The sequence below is a fragment of the Oryx dammah genome, unplaced genomic scaffold (genome assembly GCF_014754425.2).
Source record: "Oryx dammah isolate SB20612 unplaced genomic scaffold, SCBI_Odam_1.1 HiC_scaffold_13, whole genome shotgun sequence".
In the NCBI taxonomy this organism is placed as follows: domain Eukaryota; kingdom Metazoa; phylum Chordata; class Mammalia; order Artiodactyla; family Bovidae; genus Oryx; species Oryx dammah.
This window is the reverse complement of record NW_024070197.1, coordinates 8,251,218-8,268,480: the sequence shown is the minus strand read 5'-3', so window position 1 is coordinate 8,268,480 and position 17,263 is coordinate 8,251,218. Positions and strand designations below refer to the sequence as shown.

Here is a 17,263-nt window from a genome sequence, read left to right as displayed (position 1 = left end):
GGGAGAGGCCTTATAAATGTAAGGATTGTGGCAAAGACTTTAGCAAGCACTCAGGTCTAACTTACCATCAGAGAATTCATACTGGAGAGAAGCCGTATAAATGTAAAGAATGCAAAAAACTCTTCAGTCACCACTCAAATCTTATAAAACACCAGCGAATTCATACTGGAGAGAAACCTTAGAAATATAAAGAATGTGGAAAAGCCTTCATTAACCACTCACATCTTACTCAACATCAGAGAATTCATACTGGAGAAGTGGCAAAGGCTTTAATATGAGCTCTCACCTTATTAGACAGAGAGCACGTACTGGAGAGAAACCCTAGTAATAAGTGATGGAAGAGGTATGTTCTAAACATACACTTCAGAAAATACAAGACCATTTATTTAAGAAAGAGAAGGAATGACATAAAGAAAATGTAGAAAAGTATCTAATAAAAATTAAATCTAAATAAATAGAAATTGCACACTAGAAAAAGTGAAAGTCACTCAGTTGTTTCCAACTCTTTGCAACCGCATGGACTGTGTCCATGGAATTCTCCAGGCCAGAATAGTGGGGTGGGAGGCAAATGCTTTACCAACTGAGCTATCAGGGAAGCCCGCACAATAGAAACCATTTCAGCAATCCTGTTTTTTGAAGTTCCTCTTCAGGAGAAGTTTTGTAGATAGTAATCCATAGTTAAAACAGATAGAAAGTTGATATGTTAGTATGGATCACAAGATGAAGGTTGGTATTTAGAAATGTACACATATTAGCAATATATCTTTGTTTAAATTGACATGATTTGTGATTATTTGAAAACCAAAATAAATGTGATTCAACTCTCAAATTACTCCATGCTTCTATGCTTCATTTCTAGTGTGTATGCAAAGTTATGTTTTTGATGGTTGCTATCTCAAAGATGAGACAAGGCCTTCAATTGTAGGGAGAAATCATTTATATTTATTCTCCATTAGAAGATTAAGGACACAGTAATGTAAATGTACATCTAAATGGAGGTGTTAGTCATTCATGTCAAACATCCCTATAGGTCACCATGAGGTAAGTGTTCAGGGAGTAATTCCACATATTAAAGTAAGATGTACATTTTCAATAGTTATGTCACTTGCTTTTTAAGTAAAATACAATGACAGTTCACTGAAATCTTGACATATCTTTATAATATCCACAGAAGTCATGAATATTAGTTGACATGTTTCAAATAAAGACATCTCTGATATCCTAGAAATGTATGGAAACCCTTCCCAGAAAAGTCATGTAATTAGTGTATGTTTTATTTCATAAACAATTAACCTCCATTTTGTAACCATAGGAATCACAGTTCTCAGATCATTGTATCAGAGGAATGAATATCATTGTTTATGCTTGTAATCTGTATTTTATTCAGTTACACAGTGGGTTGGAAAAGGCTTTATTCTGACTGTGTGATATAACATGTTAATAAAACTGGACGGTTTCTTGTGATGAAGTTGGTATGTAATGAAGTGTCAACCTACCGATTTAAGGTTGAAGGGAAAATACCTAACCATAAACTCTTTGTTAGCACAGAGGGATGATAGCTGTAACAATTAGTTTCCATCCTGCCTTTAAGCTTCAAATAATTGTATATTTCCCATCATTTCTCCATTGTATCCCCCCCCACCCCCCCGCCCCGTAACAGCTGGGACATTGTGATGGTTCTAAGAAGGATCATACAGAGTATTGTTGAGAGTTTACCTGGATTACTCCATGCTGTTGCTGCCTCAGTGTCTGTTTGGGGAGCAGGCAGCCTGCAGGTCCTTGAACTCACACCAGCCAGTCCTGTGAACACCTCCACTAGATGACCACCCACCCTGAGACCAGCAGTCTTGCTGAACCCCCGGGGTCTACTGCACAGGTCCCCCTTCAGTGACACCCTCAGAGCTCTAGATTCCTGCTCCTCTTGGTTTGAATGGACCGATCCACACTCAGCCTGGGGAGCCCACAGCACTTCACCCAAGGTCTCTTATAAAGGCCTGAACCCCAAGTACTGGAGCTTTCTCTGCCTGGTTCTAGCCTTGACCTTCCTCAGGGGCCTTCAAGGCTTCCTGTGAATTCTCTCAGGACCTAGAGTCATAAACTCACCTGTTTCAATTGACCTTTGTTCTTCTGTTAGCTAAAACTTTTCAGGGGCTCATTTAAGCAAATGTAAATTTAACAAAGTCAAAAAAAGCATAATTAAAAGCCATGATGGTAAAGTTCTGAACCAAGATTTATAAAATCTTACCCTGTATAACTCTTAGCACAAGTTTCTTGTCTAGGCTTAAAGGAAATGTTTTCTCATGGCCTTGGCATACTTTGAATGCAAGATATAAATATCTGCAGATATATACATCATATAATTTATATAACACACATTGAATACAATATATAAATATCTGAAGGTATGCACGTTAGTGGTGAGAAAACCAAGAAGGAATATGTGAGTGTATGTGTATTCGTATACATTTAACTTAGAGAATTTAGAAATGCTAGATCAAAACTGATCATTTTAGACTTTCAGATGATTGACTAAAAACTGCAAAAGTTGTGAATTTGTCAATTTATCTGTTTTGTCTATTTTTCCTGGAATTCATTTCCTTAAATGTTAGGAGGTTACATTTTTTAAGGAACTTCCACACTGTGCTCCCCCCGTGACTGCCCCAGTTTACATTCCCTCCAGCCCTGTAGGAGGTTCCCTGATCTCCAAGCCTCCTCAGCGTTTATAATATCAGTGTGCTCTTTGCTAATTGTTATTCTGACTGGCATGAGGTGATGCATCATCGTAGCTTTGTTTTGCATTTCTTATTGTTTAGCACTGGTGAGCATCTTTCATTTGTCTCTTGCCTGTCTAAAAGAGCAAGTTGCCCCACCCAGACTCAGCAGTTGTGGCACACAGGCTTAGTTGCCCCAAAGCATGTGGAGTATTCCTGGAACAGGGATCAAGCCCACATCCCCAGCACTGTCAGATGGATTCTCCACCACTGGGTGACCCGTCTATTTAGCTTTTCTTCCTTTTGAGATGCATATATATATTGTATTGGAATATAATTCCTTTACAATGTTGTGTTAGTTTCTGCTGTACGACATCAATCAGCCATAAGTATACATGAATCTGCTCCCTCTTGAACCTCCCTCCCGTGATCTCCATTTCACCCCTCTGGTCAGCACAGAGCACAAAGCTGAGCTCCCTGTGCTATCTAGCAGCTTCCCACTAGCTACCTGTTTTAACCATTAGTTCGGTTCAGTTCACTTGCTTAGTCATGTCCAAGTCTTTGCGACCCCATGGACTGCAGCACACCAGGCCTCCCTGTCCGTCACCAACTCTCATAGTTTACTCAAACTCATGTCCATTGAGTCGGCGATGCCATCCAACCATCTCATCCTCTGTCGTCCCCTTCTCCTCCCCACTTCAATCATTCCCAGCATCAGAGGCTTTTCAAATGAGTCAGCTTTTCTCATGAAGTGGCCAAAGTACTGGAGTTTCAGATTCAGCATTAGTCCTTCCAATGGACACCCAGGACCGATCTCCCTTAGGATGGGCTGGCTGGATCTCTGTGCAGTCCTAGGGCCTCGCAAGAGTCTTCTCCAGCATTTCAGCCATGGGGGTGTATGTGAGTCAGTGGGGCTCTTCCGTTTGTCCCCCTCTTCTGCCATGGCCACACATCTGTTCTCTATATTTGTGCAAATACTGTCTTAACAGATATATATGGAATCTAAAAAGATGGTGTTGATGAACTTCTTTACTGAGCAGGAATATAGGCGCAGACGTAGTTCTTAAGCTTTTGGATGTTAAGCTTTCAAGGCATAAAATACATGGACAATCATTCCATGCATTTTACGAAGTGAAAGAAGCCCGTTTAAAAATGCTACAGAAAGTAAGAATTTTACAATCTGACACTTTGGTGTAGGTAAATGTTCATATGTGCTCAGTGGTGTCTGAGTCTTTGTTAGCCCAGGGGCTGTAGACTGCCAGCCTCCTCTGTCCATAGATTTCCCAGGAAAGAATAATGGAGTGCATTTCCATTTCTTCCTCCAGGGGATCTTCCTGACCCAAGGATTGAACCCGCATCACCTGGATGTCCTTCATTGGCAGCAGACTTCTTCCCACTCAGTCACCTGGGAATCTAGTAGGAAATATAGAAGAGATTAAAAAGGTCTGTGGTTGCCATGGGTTTCAAAGGAGGGACTCTGAATATCCTAAATCTAGAAAACTTTCAGGACCGTGAAGTAATTTGTGTTAAACTGTTGTGATGGACACATGTTATTATACATTTATCCAGAGGTATGGAGTACACATCCCTAAAAGAGAAACATAAGGGTAAACTAAAGAGTTTATGTATTTACTGTCCTTGTAGATTCATCGGTGGTAACAAATGCTCTCTCTGATGGGGAAAGGTAAGTAGGGAGATTGTCCACGTGTGGGAACAAGAGGTATATGGGAAACATTTATACCTTATTCTCAATTCTGCTGTAAAACTAAATCTTTACAAAATTGGTACTGGTGCATGCACACTGAATACTTTTTAGAATATATAATATTAGAAAGATGGACATGCTTCTATCTTTAATTTTTCCTTAGTCATTATACTTTAAAGATGTGAGAAAATAGAGCTCTCTAAATGGCACAGACAACAAACTGTAGCAGTTGATTCATAAAACCTAGAAAAACACACACACAGGATGTAGAACAATGCTCTCACGTGTTAATTCATGTGTAATGTAACTTATGACAACACGGATCATTATTTCCTTGGTTGGTCATCAGATAGCATTTAGGGCATCATTTTGAAAGGCATTTCACTGCCCACACACATGTGTCAATCCAGCGTGTCCTGCTCAGTTCAGTTCAGTTCAGCTGCTCAGTCCTGTCCTACTCTTTGCGACACCATAGACTGCGGCTAGCCAGGCCTCCTGCTGCCTCTGGTTTATTTTCAAAGAAAGCTGTGATGGAAACACCTCCAGGCTCCTGGTCTCTGAAGTTGGAGGTGCCACACCTGCAGAGAGGTGGTCACAATGCAAATCATTTTGTGAAAACCTGTGTCCCCAGGCTGCAGAGAGGGCTGAAAAAAACTGAGGACACAGGAGATCTTTGGGAAGAAGTCTGCAAGTAAAGCCTGGCAGGAACCCAAGACCCCCAGCTGATTCCCACCAAAGGTTCACCTCTCCCTTCCCCTCCCCCAAGGGCGCAGGCACAGGCCGAGGCCCACCACACCCATCCTTGAAATAGCCCCTCCCCAGCGAATCAGGTTGAGCTTTGCTTCTAGAAGTTCCCACCCTAAATCCTCCCTTCCTGAGGTCTCAGATGTGCCAAATGTGAGGTTTTCCTCAGGGCTCCTGAATGCAGGTCTTCCTCTTGCATTTTTTCAAAACCCTCATAGGCTCGGTCAGGTAGCCCAGAAGTATTGTGCTGGTGAATTGTTCTGTGGCCTGCTCTCTGTAATGCAAAAAGGAAGGAGAGGAACTAGCCGGGAAGATCTGCCAATAGAGTGGAGCAGCAGGATGTGATTAGCATATCAGGTTAGTCTTGATTACCCACTACAGATCAGGAACACAGAAAGTCAGCAAAGAGCTCAGAAAAGGGTGAGAGAAACAAGAAAACGTTTTCTTGTTTTTCACTGCAGCAGTTGCAGGTTAAATGGCTGTATGGATGTCTTTGAAGGTATTTCCTCAACATGCAGATGTCAGTTTGAGACGTCGTATCCCCACAGAAGACGCAGAGCAGGAAGAAGAAGAGGAGGAAATGGCAGCTTCTCAGGTAATTGTCCTGATTGGGGCGGGGGCTGTGTCTGCTTTTCCTCCTGACATGCCTGGACTGAGAATCTGCAAACCTTTAGTTCTCTGCTTCTAAGTTTTCTGCCTGCAGTGCTTGTTATCACCTTCTTATTTCTTCCTGTTTTTTTTTTTTTTAATAGTGAAAACGAGCTCTTCAGGTTTCGTCTCCCTCATATTCCAGAACCTTTTCTCCATTGTCTGTATCCTGGCTTTCTATAGAGCATGATGAATTCTCAACATGAAATAGTGACTTTCAATGTTGAATACATTCCCTTTGTGAGAGATCAATACGGGGAGGCACTGGTATCTGAGATTCCCATTGGGATGTGGTTCAGTGTTTGCATCTTAGAGAAGTCGGGGAAATCCCGTGATGAATGTACCTGTGGATGCAATTCAGCTCTCTAGAACTAGAGTAAGAAAATGCCCTTGTTAATAGAATGAACTCAGCATTCCAGAATTTTTCAGAAGTTAAAGTAGCAGAGACAATCCTCTATACCAATGAGAAAAATATACTAATTAAATGGACTATTAAGTTACAGATCATGGGAGGTATAGGAGGTGGAATTTGCAGAAAACTGACATTTTTCATGATAGATTGCGATCATGGTTTTCCTAATATTGCCAAAATGCCTGTCAGTGATAATGCATTTTTCTGTGTACTCTTACCCGTGACCTCTGATATTCACTGGTTCAGGTGCTTCTCTGAGATTTCCACGCTATGAAATTCATTTTTTTTTTTTGTCTTGAACAAGGATCTTGTAAAGAAAAAATGATGGATATGCCTATCACAGCTAATGAGGAAATGCCATATCTTCTTAGTTGCTCTTTGCTTTGAAAAATGAACACTGTCAACTAAAACAGATGCACAATTTGAGAGATGTGAATTAAGTTTCATTTGGGGCAAAATGAGGACAGCCGCCCAGGAGACAGCATCTCAGAGAACTCTGAGAAACTGCTCCCAAGAGACAGTGGGGGAAGGTCAGTATGTGACTTTGGTGAAGGGGGAGTTCAATCCAATCAACCACTTACTTTACAAAAGGATTTCTGCCAGGCATGAGGAACTGAAGTCATCATTTAGTGGTTTAGTGCTTTTCTAGATATGAAGAGATGCAAGGATTGGGAATCATGAAAGCAGTTCCTGAAAATATCTGACTCTCTAAAGACCTGTTCCACCCGATTCCCTGGAGCAGAGAGCCTCAATCCACCCTGAACTCCGTCGAGGGGATTGAAGTCAGTTGCAGCAGAATAGGTTTCATTCTCCCCAGAGGCAGATCGCAGATATCCTTGTTCAGTTCAGTTCAATTGCTCAGTCGTGTCTGACTCTTTGCAACCCCATGAATCACAGCACCCCAGGCCTCCCTGTCCATCTCAACTCCCAGAGTTCACTTAGACTCACATCCATCGAGTCAGTGATGCCATTCAGCCATCTCATCCTCTGTCATCCCATTCTCCCCCTGCCCCCAATCCCTCCCAGCATCAGTCTTTTTAAATGAGTCAGCTCTTCGCATGAGGTGGCCAAAGTACTGGAGTTTCAGCTTTAGCATCATTCCTTCCGAAGAAATCCCAGGTCTGATCTCTTCAGAATGCACTGGTTGGATCTCCTTGCAGTCCAAGGGACTCTCAAGAGTCTTCTCCAACACCACAGTTCAAAAGCATCAATTTCTCGACACTCAGCCTTCTTCACAGTCCAACTCTCACATCCATACATGACCACTGCAAAAACCATAGCCTTGACTAGATGGACCTTAGTTGGCAATGTAATATCTCTGCTTTTGAATATGCTATCTACGTTGGTGATAACTTTTCTTCCAAGGAGTAAGCGTCTTTTAATTTCATGGCTGCAGTCTCCATCTGCAGGGATTTTGGAGTCCCAAAAAATAAAGTCTGACACTGTTTCCCCATCTGTTTCCCATGAAGTCATGGGACCAGATGCCATGATCTTCGTTTTCTGAATGTTGAGCTTTAAGCCAACTTTTTCACTCTCCCCTTTCACTTTCATCAAGAGGCTTTTTAGTTCTTCTTCACTTTCTGCCATAAGGGAATATCATCTGCATTTCTGAGGTTATTGATATTCCTCCCGGCAATCTTGATTCTAGCTTGTGTTTCTTCAGTCCAGCATTTCTCATGATGTACTCTGCATATAAGTTAAATAAACAGGGTTACAATATACAGCCTTGACATACTCCTTTTCCTATTTGGAACCAGTCTGTTCTTCCATGTCCAGTTCTAACTGTTGCTTCCTGACCTGCATATAGATTTCTCAAGAGGTAGGTCAGGTGGTTTGGTATTCCCATCCCTTTCAGAATTTCCCACAGTGTATTGTGATCCACACAGTCAAAGGCTTTGGCATAGTCAATAAAGTGGAAATAATTGTTTTTCTGGAACTCTCTAGCTTTTTCCATGATCCAGCAGATGTTGGCAATTTGATCTCTGGTTCCTCTGCCTTTTCTATAACCACCTTGAACATCAGGGAGTTCACAGTTCACGTATTGGTGAAGCCTGGCTTGGAGAATTTTGAGCATTACTTTACTAGCATGTGAGATGAGTGCAATTGTGTGGTAGTTTGAGCATTCTTTGGCATTGCCTTTCTTTGGGATTGGAGAGAAAAATGACCTTTTCCAGTTCTGTGGCCATTGTTGAGTTTTCCAAGTTTGCTGGCATATTGAGTGCAGCACTTTCACAGCATCATCTTTCAGGATTTGAAACAGCTCAGCTGGAATGCCATCACCTCCACTAGCTTTGTTCATAGTGATGCTTTCTAAGGCCCACTTGACTTCACATTCCAGGATGTCTGGCTCTAGATGAGTGATCACACCATCGTGATTATCTGGGTCGTGAAGATCTTTTTTGTATAGTTCTTCTGTGGATTCTTGCCACCTCTTCTTAAAATCTTCTGCTTCTGTTGGGTCCATACTATTTCTGTCCTTCATCGAGCCCATCTTTGCATGAAATGTTCCCTTGGTATCTCTAATTTTCTTGAAGAGATCTCTAGTCTTTCCCATTCTGTTTTTTCCCTCTATTTCTTTACATTGATTGCTGAAGAAGGCTTTCTTATCTCTTCTTGCTCTTCTTTGGAACTCTGCATTCAGATGCTTATATCTTTCCTTTTCTCCTTTGCTTTTTGCTTCTCTTCTTTTCACAGCTATTTGTAAGGCCTCCCCAGACAGCCATTTTGCTTTTTTGCATTTGTTTTTCTTGGGGATGGTCTTGATCTCTGTCTCCTGTACAATGTCACGAACCTCATTCCATAGTTCATCAGGCACTCTATCTATCAGATCTAGGTCCTTAAATCTATTTCTCACTTCCACTGTATAATCATAAGGGATTTGATTTAGGTCGTACCTGAATGGTCTACTCGTTTTCCCTACTTTCTTCAATTTCAGTCTGAATTTGGTAATAAGGAGTTCATGATCTCAGCCACAGTCAGCTCCTGGTCTTGTTTTTGTTGACTGTATAGAGCTTCTCCATCTTTGGCTGCAAGGAATATAATCAATCTGATTTTGGTGTTGACCATCTGGTGATGTCCACGTATAGAGTCTTCTCTTGTGTTGTTGGAAGAGGGTGTTTGCTATGACCAGTGCATTTTCTTGGCAAAATTCTATTAATCTTTGCCCTGCTTCATTCAGCATTCCAAGGCCAAATTTGCCTGTTACTCCAGGTGTTTCTTGACTTCCTACTTTTGCATTCCAGTCCCCTAGAATGAAGAGGACATCTTTTTTGGGTGTTAGTTCTAAAAGGTCTTGTTCAGTCGTTGGTGATGCTCTTGGCAAGTGCTGATTTGTAGTTGACAACACTCCTGTGTGTTGAGTAGTGATGCTGGGATTTGGGAGTGGGGATTTTCATCACTCAAGCCCAGGTCTGATCATTTCCAGTACACTCCACTCTCACATCACAGATAGAGTCTCATCACACTTCTGTATTTTCCAAAATGTTTACAAGAATCATATTATTGCTAATCTATGTTCAACTGTGTTAAATTTTAAAATATAGTTCCATGCAAGTGGTAGATTTTTCAAGAAATTAAAAAATTCAGAACCAGAGCTGTCGTATTTTTTTAATCATTGTGTATGTCTGCACCCTAGTCTGTTTTTAAAAATTAAAATAATATTGTTACCGAATGTATGTTTCTCGGTTCTTTGTCTCATCACAACAAGGATTTGTAGCGAGGGACATTAAAGCCCTCAGCACATCACAGCTCTCGGGTTTTGGACAAAGTGTGTTATAGCCCTTAGGGAAATCAGTGTTACAGCTCTATTTTATTTAGAAGATAGCAGGAGAATCCATCCTCAAAGCGTGTTGGCATGCCAACCCAAAGAGAAGAGACTGGAGAAGCGTGTGGGGGAGGGAGAAAGAGAAAGACTGCACGCAAGTGGAAGAGAGAGAGAGAAAGTGCTTTGGCTCATCCTTTTATATGATTTTTCCTCCCCCTGGGCCTGCTCTGTGCAAATTGGGTTTAGCCAGGAGTTTGTTCTACCTGAAGTCTTCACTCTGGTCCTCGGACCTTCCTTGTCTTTTAGCCACCGCCATTTTGGACTCCTTTTGCCTATTCTACCTACCTAACAATATCATCCTCAAATATTTATGTACATTTTCAATCAGTTAAAAATTATCCTGATTTTATTGACATGACAATTTTTCTCTTACTAAGTATACAGTCCCATTTTAGTGTATGTCAGTATGCATGAACATGTTAACATCATTTGATTGATTTTTTTCTTTTTCTTTTTTGAAGATTCCCTGAAGCATGGAATAGCTAGCCACTCCAGTATTCGTGCCTTGAGAATCCCATGGACAAAGGAGCCTGGCAGGCTACAGTCCCTGGGGTTGCAAAGAGTAGGACATGACTGAGTGACTAACACTTTTCTTGTTTTTAGTATTATTTATAAATAGAGAAATTTCTATAAACTTCCATTAGCGTTAGCTCTGTGCATTTGTCTGTGTTTTATTAAAGTCTAGAGTCACAAACTGAAGTAAAAGTTGCTGCTGCTAAGTTGCTCCAGTCGTGTCCGACTCTGTGCAACCCCATAGATGGCAAGCCACCAGGCTCCCCCATCCCTTAAGCTGTCATTTAAAGAATATTTGTTAAAATATTTGCCAAAAGATGCTACAGAAACATTATTGATTTTAAATTATTTCTGTTATACATTCAAGTCTCTGCAAACTGTCAGAAAGTAGTATATACCAGATCATTAAGATGATTCTTGTCACTGAGGTTACTATGCCATCAGACCTGTAAAATCTGTAAAGCACTTTAAGTTCAAAGTTAAATGTGAAATCTTTCCTTACTAGTCTACTTCAGTGCTGTTCACACATTGTCACTCATGTAGCAGAATTTTCAACATTACTAGTTCAAATAAGCTTGTGAAAAATGTGGCACATTGAGCCCACTCCAGAACATTTGGATCAGGAAGTGCTTTGAAAAAATATTTCCTGTTTCTTTTGATAGACAGTTCATCCTCTGTCAACTGAGTACAACACTCAAAAATATATATGCCAATGTTGATCTGATTATATAATTTCTCTTCAAAATCAGAATAATTTCTGTAGTGGTTGATGGATCATATCTCATCCTCTTTTCTTGGGGTTAAAAATGTGGTAGAAAATATTACTGTGTAAAAATTATATTCTTGTGTAACACCAGACATTCTCCGAAATCAAAACTTTATTTTGCTGGTTTCCTCTTGGGTCACATTAGGAAGTCTTCCCATGGCCACATGGCACCTGCACTTTGTATTTCAGGGACGGCTGACATTCCAGGATGTGGCCATAGACTTCACTCAAGAGGAGTGGGAATGCCTGGACCTCAGGCAGCGAGAATTGTACAGGGACGTGATGTTAGAGAACTACAGGAACCTGGCCTCCTTGGGTGAGGATAACTGCCTTCCAGAATCCCTTCTCTACCCACTGGGCTTTGGTTCCTGTATTTCTAGAATGTCTCCTAGAATCTTCTGCTCCTTATAATAGTTTCAGATCCCTGCTTTCTATGGGAAAATGGATATTTATGAGTTGAGAAAGAAGACTTCATGATGATTCATTATGATTCTAACTTTTCCTTGATGGAATGTGCCTCCTTCTTCTAGGTTAGTAGTAATTCTCTAGGTTCTCTGGTATAAAAGAGTGCCACTCTCCTTTATAAATCAGATTTTTCCTGCTTACTTACTTTGGCCTTAGTAGTACTTGACTAGAACTCAAGATCTTTTCTTTATATATCTGTTAGTTATAAAAGTGCTTCAATAAAGTATTTGGGGATATAATTTTCTAGGCTATATTAACATTCAACCATGCCTTCTCTAGAATGTTAATAATGGAATGAGCAAGATTATAGTCATGTCTGACTCTTTGCGACCCTATGGAATAGTCCATGGAATTCTCCAAGGCAGAATAAGGGAGTGGGTAGCTGTTCCCTTCTCTAGAGGATCTTCCCAACCCAGGCATCAAACACAGGTCTCCCACAGTGCAGGTGGCTTCTTTACCAGCTGAGCCACCAGGGAATGTTCATACAGCTTAGGAAATTACGTCCCCAAATACTTTATTTCTAGGCTGTATTAACATTCTACCATGCCTTCTTTGGGCTTCCCAGGTGGCACTAGTGGTAAAGAACCTGCCTGCCAATGCAGGAGACGTAAAAGAAATGGGTTCGATTCCTGGGTTGGGAAGAACTCCTGGAGGAGGACATGGCAACCCACTCAGTATTTTTGCCTGGAGACTCCCATGCACAGAAGAGCCTGGCAGGCTACAGTCCGTAGGGTGGCAAAGAATCAGACATGACTGGAGCGACTTAGCACATGTGCCTTCTCTTCTCGCTTGAATACATATTAGATTGGAAACTGATGAATCTCTAGCAAAACAAATATTCCTTTTCCTGATAGCAGGTCTTGTGGTCTCTAAGCCAGACCTGGTCACCTTTCTGGAGCAAATGAAGAATCCCTGGGATGTAAGGAGACTGGTGATGCCAGCCATATACACAGGTAGGTGTGAATGGATGGAGCCGATGAGTCAATGACAGGCCCAAGGATTAGTGAGGAATTCATCCTTTGTCGGGTGGTTTGGGAAGATCTGCTTCAGTGGAAATGATTTTAGAGAAGTCTGGGTTTCTTTCTGTTGCTGTCATAGGCGGATATCACCTCCCCCCCTTCTGTCCCTTTAAATCATTCCTGAATTCATCTCCAGTGATTACTTTTCTCAATCACAGTGAGAACTGAAATCCTTATCTTGGCCTCTGACAACCTGTATGAATCGATTACTATTCCATTTCTTGTGTTGGGGTGGGGAGCCTAGGAAAACTGCACATTTCTGAAAAACTCTAAGACGCTCCTATTAAAGATTCTACCTCTAGATGGCAGTGTGTGAGTGGAATTGTAGACATACTTCCCAAAGTTCTAGGAATATTGGGGACAGAGGTGTTGTGTGTGTGTGTGTGTGTGTGTGTGTGTGTGTGTGTGTGTTTTCCTGACATAATTTCTAAAACACTGGAAGCTTCAAATATGATCTGATGAATTTTAAATTCAAGTAATTTCTTCACTGCATAAACCAAGACCTCCCTAAAGAGAAAGAATGCCAATCTCAGGGTTACTTCAAAGTTTTTATTTTCTTCATAAGAACTCATATGAAATGTTAAGTGTATTTGCCCTGATGCCTCAATGTTAAAAGACTTAAATATATTAAATTAACTCAAAGAATTTTCAAATAAATTTGCATAAGAGCTTAAAATATTTCCCACCATATTTTTAATGGTTTCAAACTATTACAATGTTTAGATAATAGAATCTTTTTAAAACATTCTTATTGGAGTATAACTGGTTTACAAATGTTGCACAGCAAAGAGAATCCATTTTACGTATAGATATCTACTCTTTTTAAGATTTCCTTCCCAATTAGATCCCCAGAGAGCATTGATAGTGTTCCCACCATATTTTTAAAGTCTCAATTCTTAATTTCTCAAGAACTGCTTCTTTATTTAATTAATCTTGTTATCGCTTCCCCAGACTTTGTCCTACATGTCCTCACTTTCTGATTAGACTTATGTCAGTATCATTTATGATTTTTATATTGAAACCTCATACAGAACATGCTAAAATAACAAGTGGGTTAAAGAATTAGAGGGCACCTAGTGGCATCTGCATTTAAGATGACTTAAGTCAAAGAGGCCACTTCTCGGCCTTTTGGCTAAGATCAAGTGTAGTATCTGTTCTTATCAGTTGAATATCTGATATGTCTTTCCTGGTGGCTCGGACGGTAAAGCGTCTGTCTACAACGTGGGAGACCCGGGTTCGATCCCTGGGTTGGGAAAGATCCCTTGGAGAAGGAAATGGCAATCCACTCCAGTACTCTTGCCTGGAAAATCCCATGGACAGAGGAGCCTGGTAGGCTACAGTCCATGGGGTTGTGAAGAGTCGGACACGACTGAGCGACTTCACGTTCACGTTCAAGTCACAGAGTAATCATTAGACTGCCTGTCTCTTCTTCATTTAGTGGTTCTTGTAGCTTTTTGTCTTGCTCTTTCCTCTACAGCATACTTTGTCCTCTCATTTTGTCACATTTTCTGGGTTTGTGGTCTGTTCTGCAGGCTGCAGGACCCTAGCTCCTCTTGCTCTGTTGTCTACCCCGAGGGGGTAAGGTTGGTCCACAGGCTTGTACCCTCATCCCCTTGATCTGGACTTTGATTGCTGTGATTGTGACCCGAGCCTCCCCTGGATATTGAGGGGAGCTTCCCCTTGGCTCTATGGTTGTCACTGGTCTGTCAGGGGTGGGGTCTGCTCCCTGGTTGGTGGAGAAGAGCCCCCAGATCCGTTTCTTTGCTGTGATTCCAATCTGTGGTCAAGGCAGGTAGGATTGGAGGACACCCACTGGGAGAGAAACCACTTTAAGGATTGCTCCTCTGGGGATGTTCACCATGGGTGTGCTCATGTGCTGTGTGAGTCTCATGTGACCCCATGTTGGCACTGCTCTTGGCCCCCCTTCAACCATGGGCATCCTGGCACATTGCTCTGGTGTCTCTCAGATGTTGTTTCACTGGAACACCAGCAGAGATCCAGTGAACTCAGGTACCAGAATTGCATTCATGGAGCTGGACCTGCTGTGGCGCTATGGCGGCAGCTTGGACTCTGTCCTGGCCCCACCCCCTAGTATACATCCCCACAAAGTCCACAGCTGCTAAAGCTACACCTCCCATGACTGGGGGAGCCATGGATGTCCGTTCACATGCTCTGTAGGGGCTGAGTTTACAAAGCCAGTTGCAGGTATGAAAGCATGGTTTGTGCAACTGTGAGGAGAGACTTCAGTTTTCCTTCCTTAACCCTGGGGCTCAGCTTAGCTTTCAGCTCCTTCTCTGTGTGTGGGCCACCCACAGGTGTCTGCTCCAGAGGCTGCCCCAGAGCACAGGAGTCTGCTGATTGTGGAGGAGGTGCATGGGGGGACGCTGTGGCTGGAGCTCAATAGAGCCCACCCGGGTGGTGGCCCTTCCTAGTGCTGGGGAGGAGGGGCCAGCACAGGGGGAGAGAGGCTGCAATGGTGGGTCTTCCCTTTGGGCATCACTCAACAAAGGCGCTCTGCTCTCTGGTAGTTCAGGCTTCCTCCACAAGCATTCTAGCTTATAGAGCTCCTCCCTCACCCCCGGCCCCTCAGCATGTCTCCTCACAGCACACAGCAGTCCTCTGCCTGGGTCTGCTCTCCAGACCCCACATTTCAGCACCCAGCCTTTGTCTGCAACAGTGGATACCCTCTCAGGCTGGGTGGGCAGGACAGGACTCAGTACCCTGTGTACAGGTCTCACTCTGTCCTGCTGCCACAGACAGTTGCCATGTTCTCTTCCCACAGAGAATGAGGCTCCCCTTCTGTCCCAGCTGAGCTCACACCAGCCCCAGTAGATAAGAATAGTAGATAAGAAAACTTTCATTTGGTATCTTTCAGCTGTGTCTTCTCACAACACCCGTGGTTTGATGTCCAAGAATCCAAGATTAGAAAATTTAATCCAAAAAGCAAACCTAGGAATATATGAAAGAGCTTACCTTGGAAACGAACATTTAATGAAAGACCAGGAATATACGGGGGTATGTGAAAGACCTAGAATATGTTTATATGGACAGAAAGAAACCGAGACAGTATCACACAATGCAGACATTACTGCCCAAAGAAATGAGCAACTTGAGTCAAACTGCAGAGCACACCCATTTCAGTTATCAACATCTGCAGAGAAGTGTATCTCTTCAAGCAAAGGCTTAAATCAGTTTTTGAAACATACACGTTCTTTGAAGGGAAATGTTGAACATCTGGAAAGTCATCCAATCTCTACTGCAAATAATCATGAAAACCACTCTGAACACAGGCTTCGATTACATGTACATACAAGCACGTCTGAAAACCAGAAATTTAAAAATGATGGGGAAAACTCACAATATAATCAGTTTGAGGGATCTGTGAGTAAGGGGTCATTATTCTTCCACCAACAGACAGTTTCTCTCTGTTCCAAAATGTGTAATGTTGATAATAATGGAAGAGAGTTAATCCCACCATCATTGTTCAATACACATCATGATACGGTTAATACAGAACAACTTCTCACGTGTAATAACACGAGTCAGGCCTTAAGTAAGAGCTCTACCTCCAATAATTACAAGAATATTTATGATGGAGTGAGGAGCCATTCATGCAATGAAAATGGGTGTAAAACTGAACAAGACTCTAAACCTATGAAACATCAGGGACCTCAATCTTCAGACAAAGATTCTAAAAATAGCACATGGAGGAATATCTTTTACCAAACATCAGGTTTTCCACTAAATCAGAGTACACATACTGGAGAGAAAACTTACAATTGTGAATATGGTGATGTTTCTAATCAGTCTTCAAATCTCACTCAACAGCAGAGTATTCAGAATCCGCAGAAAAGTTACAAGTGTAAGAAATGTGAGAAAGCCTTTACTAACTCATCCAGTGTAAGCAGACACAGGAAAATTCATTCAGGATGGAAACCTTTCAAATGTACAGACTGTGGCAACACCTCTAATCAGAATTCAGAGCCTAGTCAAGATCAGCAAATCCACACTGGCAAGAAACCTTATGAATGTAAAGAATGTGAAAAAGCATTTATGTCTTACTCAAACCTTAGTCGACATCAGCGAATTCACACTGGGGAGAAGCATTATAAATGTACAAAGTGTGGCAAAGCCTTCAATCAGAAGTCACCTCTTACTGAACACCAGAGGATTCATACTGGAGAGAAGCCTTATAAATGTAAAGAATGTAGAAAAGCCTTCAGTCGCAACTCAGCTCTTACTATCCACCAGCGAATTCATACTGGAGAGAAGCCTTATAAATGTAAGGATTGTGGCAAAGACCTTTGCAATCTCTCAGGCCTTACAAACCATCAGAGAATTCATACTAGAGAGAAGCCTTATAAATGTAAGGATTGTGGCAAAGACTTTAGCAAGCACTCAGCTCTTACATACCATCAGAGAATTCATACTGGAGAGAAGCCTTATAAATGTAAGGA

The 17,263-nt window shown here is 41.8% G+C and overlaps 1 protein-coding gene and 1 pseudogene across 1 annotated transcript in view; both read left to right on the top strand.

Annotated features, from left to right (window-relative positions):
• The first annotated feature begins 5,474 nt into the window (after positions 1-5,474).
• LOC120871951 (zinc finger protein 724-like) overlaps positions 5,475-17,263 on the top strand; it is a 12,610-nt gene continuing 821 nt past the window's right edge. Inside the window, 4 exon segments of the mRNA XM_040252011.1 lie at positions 5,475-5,755; positions 11,512-11,638; positions 12,645-12,740; positions 15,682-17,086. Coding sequence (XP_040107945.1) covers positions 5,636-5,755; positions 11,512-11,638; positions 12,645-12,740; positions 15,682-17,086 — 1,748 coding nt within the window. The 5' untranslated portion in view covers positions 5,475-5,635.
• LOC120873365 lies at positions 13,919-14,018 on the top strand (annotated as a pseudogene).